Source organism: Macaca fascicularis, chromosome 1 (genome assembly GCF_037993035.2).
Source record: "Macaca fascicularis isolate 582-1 chromosome 1, T2T-MFA8v1.1".
NCBI classification, from domain to species: domain Eukaryota; kingdom Metazoa; phylum Chordata; class Mammalia; order Primates; family Cercopithecidae; genus Macaca; species Macaca fascicularis.
The window spans coordinates 108,104,985-108,113,844 of NC_088375.1; the positions used below are offsets into that span (position 1 = coordinate 108,104,985).

The 8,860-nt window shown below is 37.8% G+C and overlaps 1 protein-coding gene across 2 annotated transcripts; it reads left to right on the forward strand.

Annotated features, from left to right (window-relative positions):
* The first annotated feature begins 1,756 nt into the window (after nucleotides 1-1,756).
* On the forward strand, nucleotides 1,757-3,159 carry LOC102127170 (small proline-rich protein 2D). 2 transcript variants are annotated; one of them, XM_065536217.1, is made up of 2 exons: nucleotides 1,757-1,802; nucleotides 2,529-3,159. In XM_065536217.1, exon 2 carries the CDS (start codon nucleotides 2,548-2,550, stop codon nucleotides 2,764-2,766), a length of 219 nt encoding a protein of 72 aa, XP_065392289.1. In that variant the 5' UTR covers nucleotides 1,757-1,802; nucleotides 2,529-2,547; the 3' UTR covers nucleotides 2,767-3,159. The 2 variants fall into 2 exon arrangements, with proteins under 2 accessions (XP_065392289.1, XP_045219094.2); XM_045363159.2 differs by having other exon boundaries at nucleotides 1,757-1,798.
* Nucleotides 3,160-8,860: the final 5,701 nt, after the last annotated feature.

Consider the following 8,860-nt stretch of genomic DNA (forward strand, 5'->3'; position numbering starts at 1 on the left):
GTAGGGGACCTATTGAGAGAAGTCTGTTTACTTCACCCACTGTGCTTGGCATGTGTAATGGTCTATAGGAAGCATTTCGTGAGAACACTATTCGTAAACACCTGGCACAAAGGTACTGACATGATAGTTCTATTTCTGTAGCATCTGGCCAGTGGAGATCTTGGCCAAAAGCCCTTCCTTAGAGACTGGAGCAGTTGCAGATCTGGGAAGCTAACCTGCTTAACTGAGGGATGTAATGCTGGGTTGATTCAGTGCTCTTGCTCTATCTGGAGGATAACTGGTGAGTGCTCCAGAGAATTTGAGTCACTCCTTTTCCTCTTTTTTCTTATCTTCCTCTTCCTTCTTCTTCTCCAATTATGAAACCACATTCTTAGAAAGCTTCCAGATTATTGGCCCGGATAAGGAAGCTCCAGCAGCATTATTTTAAATGTTTAATAAACAATGTTTAGTAAGCCCCATTGATTGCAGGAAGAGTCTTAGAAAGATATGAAAGAGATTCACATTGGCAACATATGTATCGAGTGAACAATGTGTACTAAAATGGACAGATAAGAGGTATACATTGGGGTGTGAGTTGATAATCTAGCAGGTTGTGGGGCTAGAGGGCTTTGGGAAAAGACAAAGGAATAACATACAAACAAATAAAATAATATTGTCTTTCAAAGACTGAAACCTGCTTTGAAAAAGTAGAGAAAGGAAACATATAGGATCACACTTAGTTTATATTTTCCCCTAGATATCAGACTTTAAGTCCTCTGACCTTCTCTACTCTGCAAACCTTCTTCTAATTATTTACATAAGATACTGTGAGTCTATGCATTTTGTTCTCTGTAGGATGTTCACAGGGAAAGATATAGGCATGGTTCAATACATAGATTTAAAATGAATGCTTGTAACTTTGGTTCCCTTCTCTCCATTTCCTTAATGTGCTGTCTAAGAGTACATTTCTATAAATAAAAAGGCTGTAGTACACATCCTTGATAGCAGCAGCAGAAAGCGTACTGTGGAGACTGGATCTCACTCCGGTATCTGTCCTGGGACACAAGTGCCTCTATGAGGAGTGTGTAGGACAACTTCAAAGACAAAAGGAATATAGGAAAAATCTAGGGTTCTGTGAGAGAAAGATAGAGGTGGAGCAGAAAATTTCAGGCTTGAACAGAGTCAGCAGAAGGCAAGATGTGGTCAGTGCCTTCAAAACCAGAGATAGGTATGATGCTGCTCTGTTTACAATTCCAGGGAGGTGAGTTGACCTGGCTGTGGTCATATAACTTAGCAAAAAAATCTGGGGCCAGAACTCAGGCCTTTGTTAGGTCTGTCTGTCCTTCTGGCACATTGGCAAATTGTACGAGGAAAGCCCAGGTGGAGATGGGTTAATGTTCAACAGTGTGGCATTCAGCTAAAGTGGATCAGGGCAGGAAGTTTTATGATTTAGGGAATGTTAGACAGGAAGCATTCATTGCCCCCAATCAAGAAAGAGAGCCCTTGACCACCAGTTAGAGCATCCCCCAAGTCCCTCTTTGCCATAAGTCACTGAAACTGAGACCTAAGGCAGGGCCTCCGTGAGTCAGGAGCACTTAATCCAGTGGACAGATCCCAGAACACGGTATTTCCCAGTCTGAGAATCCCTATCATGCCAGTTATGGATAAATTTGCATTTTAGTTGGGACATTGCTGGACCAGCCCAGTTTAGGCAGTTCCATTTCCTGCTGGGTGGGGTAGCAGTCCCTATAAAGAGGTTCTCCGCTGCACAACTTCTAAACTCCTGGTACTTGAGCACCGATCTGCTTTGGAAAACCTGGTGAGTCTGCTTCCTTGAGTTCTCTTCTTTTTGACCTGAAATGTTGAATTTAATCAAATCCAGCAAGTCTGGTGGATCCAAACCTATGATCATGGAGTGGATGGTACTTAGTGGATGGAACTATAGGATTAGACTATGTGATAGAGTGTTTTAAATTGCTTTTTAAAAATGTACAGTTACATATTCATATGGACAGAGAAGTTAATAGGAAAGCTTTGGTTGGAAGAAAAGGATGAATCTTTTTCTCTTTTCCGTATTTTCCTGGTGTCCTTTTCAAAGGTTTGTGTCTTAGCAGGTGTGAGAGCCTGCACTCCTTCCTGAACAGCCCTTTGCTCTATGCTCAAGTCAACCCACCGGTGCTTTACAACAGATAATGATGATAGGAATAGCTTGTGAGATTGCCCAGGGGGTCTGAACTTGTGACTGCCATTCCTGCAGATGTTAATTTCCTGGATTAACATGCTTGCTTCTTTATTACAGGGATGTTTTCTTTGGTAAAATTGTATGAGGAAAGGCAGGATTTCCTAGAAGCAACTTACTAAAGTGGAAAGGAAAAGACAAGAAGTCATGAAAAGGGAGCTAAGAGTTTAAATAAATTTTTGGAGATTGGAGAAATAATATGTCATGTTATTACATAAGCTTTAATGATATGCCATGGTAGTACATAAGCTTTGGCTTCTCCCTCTGGAGGATTCCTTTCCCGTGAACACTGTCGTATCATTTCTTTCAGATTCTGAGACTCCAGCAGGATGTCTTACCAACAGCAGCAGTGCAAGCAGCCCTGCCAGCCACCTCCTGTGTGCCCCACGCCAAAGTGCCCAGAGCCATGTCCACCCCCGAAGTGCCCTGAGCCCTGCCCACCACCAAAGTGTCCAGAGCCCTGCCCACCTCAGCAGTGCCAGCAGAAATATCCTCCGGTGACACCTTCCCCACCCTGCCAGCCAAAGTGTCCACCCAAGAACAAGTAACAGCTTCAGGATCCATCAGGAGCATGAAAGGATAAGAATAATTGGCTCACCTCGTTCCACAGCTCCACCTTAGTCTTCTCATGAAACCTTCCATGGATACACAGGGAGCTTCCTTCCCTTTAGCTTGTGATCTGTCCATAATGTTCCTTGATTGCAAAATATTTCCTTTCTGAGGCTGCCATACTGCCACTGTCCAGGTGGAGACTGAACAAAGGAAGTCCTCGGCTTTGTCGGTTCCCAGAGCTTCAGAAGAAAGAGCTGCAGCTCTGTCCCTGGGAACCATCAGAGAATTCTGTTGATATTTCCTGTGTCTGTCTGTCCCCTGGGCATGAGCTTCTACTACCTGTGCAGTTGTCACTTCCTTTCACTCCCTGAATAAAGTATCTTTGCATAATATTTGTGAATGGATCTTTTGTTTCTTTTTCAAATCTGCTTTATTAGCAATGTGATATGATCATTTGTATTTATTCCTACCTTTCTGTGATCCTCAGGGAAGATCTTACAATTGTTGCTATATGAATTTTGGGTCATAGCAAGTATTATTTCTGTATCATTTTATACCCCTTTTATTTTTCTTAGTGTTTGATTGATTTGCAGAACATATTATTCTACTTCTCCAAATGTCTATCTTTTTACTGCAAAGTGAACCAAACAATATTTACATCATAAAGTAGTCTAAGTCATAAAATCTAATTTCTATCTGAAATTTGGTTGGCACAATGCCTGACACATAATAGCAGTCATTTAATTGAGGCTTATTAGCAGCAATATATCATCATTTCCACCACAAGCATCGTCATCATCATCATCATCAACCCCCCCGACTACAACCACCAAGATATTTGTTCCAGAAAGAGAGTGGCTTGGATATAACAGATATAGGAAATAGGAAGACTCCCTACTGTTACTTTTAATTGATTCATAATGCTTGTACACATTTATGGAATACATGTGATATTTTGTTACATGGATCAAATGTGTAATGATCACGTCAGGATATCAGGAAATTTAGGGAATCCATGACCTTGAGCATTTATCATTTCTCTCTTTGCTGGGAACATTTTAATTCCTCTCTTTTTGCTATTGTGAAAAATACAATACATTGTTGTAAATTAGTCACCATGCTCTGCTATCAAATATTTAAACTTACCTCTTTTACGTATATCTATGTTTGTACTATTTAACCAGCATCTCTTCATTCTCCACCCCCTCAACATCCTTCCCTGCTTCTGGTATCTATCATTCTGCTATCTACCTTTATAGATCAACTTTTGTAGCTCCCACAGATGAGTGAGTACTTGCAGTATTTGTTTTTCCCTATTTGACTTGTTTTACTTAACATAATGGCCTCCAGTTCCATCCGTGTTGCTGCACATGACATGATTTTATTCTTTTTTACAACAAAATAGGATTTCATTGTGTGTCTATACAATATTTTCTTTTTCTATTTATTCGTTAATGGACACTTAGGTTACATATTTTTGCTATTGTGAATAGTACTGCAATAACCATGGGAGTTCAGGCATCCGTTTGATGGACTGATTTCTTTTTCTTTGGATAGATACACAGTAGTTGAATTTCAGGATTGAACAGTGGTTCTGTTTTTAGTTTCTGGAGAAATCTTTGTATTGCTTTCCACTGCGGCTGTACTAATTTACATTCCCGCCGGAAGTATATAGACTTCTTTTTTCTTTGCGTCCTGTCCAGCATCTGCTATTTTTAAAAATTTTTTTATTTTAAGATCAGGGGCACATGTGCAGGTTTGTTATATAGGTAAATGCATATCACTGGGGTTTATTGTACAGCTTATGTCATCACCCAGTTATTAATCATAGTACGCATTAGTTATTTCCCCTGATCCTCTCTGTCCTCCTAACCTTTACCCTCCAATAGGCCCTATTGTCTGTTGTTCCCCTCTATGTGTCCATGTTTTCTCAGCATTTAGCTTTCAGTTATAAGTGAGAACATGTGGTATTTGATTTTCTGTTCCTGCATTAGTTTTCTGAGGATAATGGCCTCCAGCTCTACTCATGCTCCTGCAAATGACTTGATTTCTTTTTTTATGGTTGCATAGTATTTCATGGTATATATGTATCACATTTTCTTTATCTTGTCTATCATTGACGGGTACTTAGTTTGATTCCATGTCTTTGCTATTACGAATAGTGCTGCAATGAACATAACATGTGCGTGTGTCTTTATGACACAGAATGGTTTATATTCCTTTGGGTATATACCAAGTAATGGGATTGCTGGTTGGAATGGTAGTTCTGTTTTCAGTTGTTTGAGTAGTTGCCACACTGTTTTCCACAATGGTTGATCTAATTTACACTTCCCCCAACAACGTATAAGCATTTGTTTTTCTCTGCAAGTCTCCAGCACTTTTTATTTTTTGACTTTGTAGTAATGGCCATTATGACTGGTGTGAGATAGTATTTACATTTCTCTAATGATCAGTGATATTGAGTTTTTTTTTCATATACTTGTTGGCTATGTGTATGTTTCCTTTGAAATGTGTCTATTTCTGTCCTTTGCCCACTTTTTAATGGGGTTGGGTTTTTTTTCTTGTAAATTTGTTTAAATTCTTTATAGATGCTGAATATTAGACCTTTATCAGATGCACGCTTTACAAAACTTTTCTCCCGTTCTGTAGGTTGTCTGTTTACTCTGTTGATAGTTTCCTTTGCTGTGCAGAAGCTCTTTGGTTTAATTAGATCCTATTTGTCAATTTTTATTTCATTGCAATTGCTTTTGGTGTCTTTGTCATAAAATATTTGCCTGTCCCTATGTCCAGAATGGTATTGCCTAGGTTGTCTTCCAGGGTATTTATAATCTGGGGCTCTGCATTTAAGTCTTTAATTCATCTTGAGTTGATTTTTGTATATGGTATAAGGAAGGCATCCAGTTTCAATCTTACGCATAGGGCTAGCCAGTTGTCCCAGCACCATTTATTGAATAGGGAGTTCTTTCCACATTGCTTGTTTTTGTCACATTTTTTGGTGATCAGATGGTTACAGGTGTGTTGCTTTATTTCTGGGTTCCCTCTTCTGTTCCATTAATCTCTGTGTCTGTTTTGTAGTAGTACCATGCTGTTTTGGTTACTGCAGCCTTGTAGTATAGTTTGCAGTTAGGTAGCATGATGACTCCAGCTTTTTTGTTTTTGCTTAGGATTACCTTGGCTATTCAGGCTCATTTTTGATTCCATAGAATTTTATAATTGTTTTTTCTGGTTTTGTGAAGAATGTCATTGGTAGTTTGATAGGAGAGGAATCACACTGAAATTGTAAACTGCTTTGAGGAGCTTGGCCATTTTAACTGTATTGATTCTTCCTATTAATGAGCTTGGAATGTTTTTCCATTTATTAGTGTCATCTCTGATGTTGTTCAGCAATGCTTTATAGTTCTCTGTGTAGAGATCTTTCACCTCCCTGGTTAGTTGTATTCCTAGGTATTTTATTCTTTTTGCCACTGTTGCAAATGGGATTGTGTTCCTGATTTGGCTGTTGGCTTGGCTGTTGTAGGTATATAGGAGTGCTAGTGATTTATTTTTGTACACTGTTTTTGAATCCTGAAACATTGCTGAAGTTGTTTATCTGATGAAAGAACTTTTGTTCCTAGACAACAGGGTGTTTTAGATATAGAATCATGTCATGTGCAAACAAGGATAGTCTGACTTCCTGTCTTCTTATTTTGATCTCCTTTCTACCCTTATCTTTCTTGATTGCTCTGGCCAGGACTTTCCATAGTACGTTGAATAGAAGTAGTGGGAGAGGGCATCCTTGTATTCTGCCGGTTTTCAAGGGGAATGCTTCCAGCTTTTCCCTATTCAGTATCATATTGGCTGTGGATTTGTTACAGATGGCTCTTATTATTTTGAGGAATATTCATTTGTTTAATATCTAGTTTGCTGAGCATTTTTAACGTGAAGGGGTGTTGAATTGTATGGAAAACCTTTTCTGCATCTATTGAGACAATCATGTGATTTTTATCTTCAGTTCTGTTTATGTGATGAATCGAATTTATTGATTTGTGTATGTTCAACCAATCTTGCACCCCAGGGATAAAACCAACTTGATTCTGCTGGATAGACTTTTTGATGTGCTGCTGGATTAGGTTTGTCAGTATTTTGTTGAGAATTTTTGCATCGATTTTCATCAAGGATATTAGCCTGAAATTTTCTTTTTAGGGTTTGTGTCTCTGCCAGGTTTTGGTATCAAGATGATGCTGGCTTTGTAGAATGAGTTAGGGAGGAGTTCCTCCTCTTCAACTTTTTGGGATGGTTTCAGCAGGAATGGTACCAGGTCTTATTTGTACATCTGGTAGAATTTATCTGTAAATATCCCCTTTGTCATTTCTAATTGTGTTTATTTGAATATTTTCTCTTTTCTTCTTTATAGTCTAGTTGTAGTCCATTTATTTTATTATTTTTAAAGTAATTCCTGGATTTGTTGATATTTTGATTTTTTTTTTTTTTTATATCTCAGTCTCTTTCCGTTTAGCTCTGGTTTTGGTTATTTCTCGTCTTCTGATTGCTTTGAGGTTGGTTTTCTCTTGGTTTCCTCGTTCTTTTAGTGTGACGTTAGGTAGTTACACTGATATCTTTCTAACTTTTTGATGTGAGCATTTAGTGCCACACATTTCCTCTTAATACTTCTTTAACTGTGTCCGTAGATTCTGGTACGTTGTATGTTCATTCTCATTAGTTTCAAAGAACGTCTTGATTTCAGCCTTAATTTGATAATTTACTCAAAAGTCATTCAGGAGCAACTTATTAAATTTCCATGTAATTGTATGGTTTTGAGTGAATTTCTCAGTCTTGATTTCTAATTTCATGGTGCTGTTTTCTGAGAGACTTGTTGTTATGATTTCAGTTCTTTTGTATTTGCTGAGGAGTGTTTTATTTCCCACCATGTGATTGATTTTAGAGTTTGTGCTGTGTGGCTAAAAGAAGAATGTATATTCTCTTGTTTTGGGATAGAGAGTTTTGTAGATGTTTATCAGGTCCATTTGGTTCTGTGCTGATTTCAGGTCCTGAATATATTTGTTAAATTTCAGCCACCATGATCTGTCTAATACTGTCAGTGGGGTGTTAAAGTCTCCCACTATTATCATGTGGGAGTCTAATTCTCTTTGAAAGGCAATAAGAAATTGCTTCATGAATGCGAGTGCTCCTGTGTTGGGTGCATTTATATTTAAAACAATTGGTTATTCTTGTTGAATTGAACCCGTTACCATTATGTAATCCTTTTTTTTTTTTTTTTTTTGGTCTTTATTGATTTTTGTTGGTTTAAAGTCTCTTTTGTCTGAAATTGGGATTGCAATCCCTACTTTTCTCTGTTTTGTGTTTGCTTCACTCTCAGTTCCTTCCCTCTGAAAATCTGTTAAAAGTGGGCCAGTTGTCTCTATTCCTCAGTGGCAGCTGTTCTAACTCGCTGCGTCTAGTTGGCCATCTTGCCCAGAACCACAGGAATTAGCTGGTATGTTAAATGTTTTTGAGGATTTTTTTGCATCAATATTCATGAGGAATATTGGTGTGTAGTTTTCATTTCTTGTAGTGTCTTTGTCTGAATTTTCCATCAGTATAATCCTGACTTCATGGAATAAGACAGGAAGTATTCTCTATTTTAAGTTTTCTTTTTTTGATAGAGTTTGAGAAGGATTGGTATATACTTCTCCAATAAATCTTTCTGGGTCAATGCTTTTCTTTCTTGTGAGATTTTAGATTAGTGATTCAATCTCCTTACATTTTACACAACTGTTCAAATTTTCTATTTCTTTATGATTTGGTTTGGTAGAAAGTGTGTTTCTAAGAATTTGTTCATTTCGGCTGGGTTATCTGATAAGCTGACATCGAATTGTTCATATTTTCTCTTAAAATTCTTTTCATTTCTGTAAAACCAGTAGTAACTTCCCCACTTTCTTTTAAGATTTCAGCTATTTGAGTGTTACATCATTTTTCTCTTCTGTAGTTAATCTAACAATTTGTCAATTTTGTTGCCTTTTCAATGAAATAAAACTTGGTTTTACTGATTTTCTCTACTTTTTTCTTATCTTTTATGTATCTCTATTCTAGTCTCTCACATTTACTTTTTTG

Coding starts and splice junctions, on each gene's coding strand:
- LOC102127170 (XM_065536217.1), top strand. CDS start 2,548: ATGTCTTACCAACAGCAGCAGTGCAAGCAGCCCTGCCAGCCACCTCCT.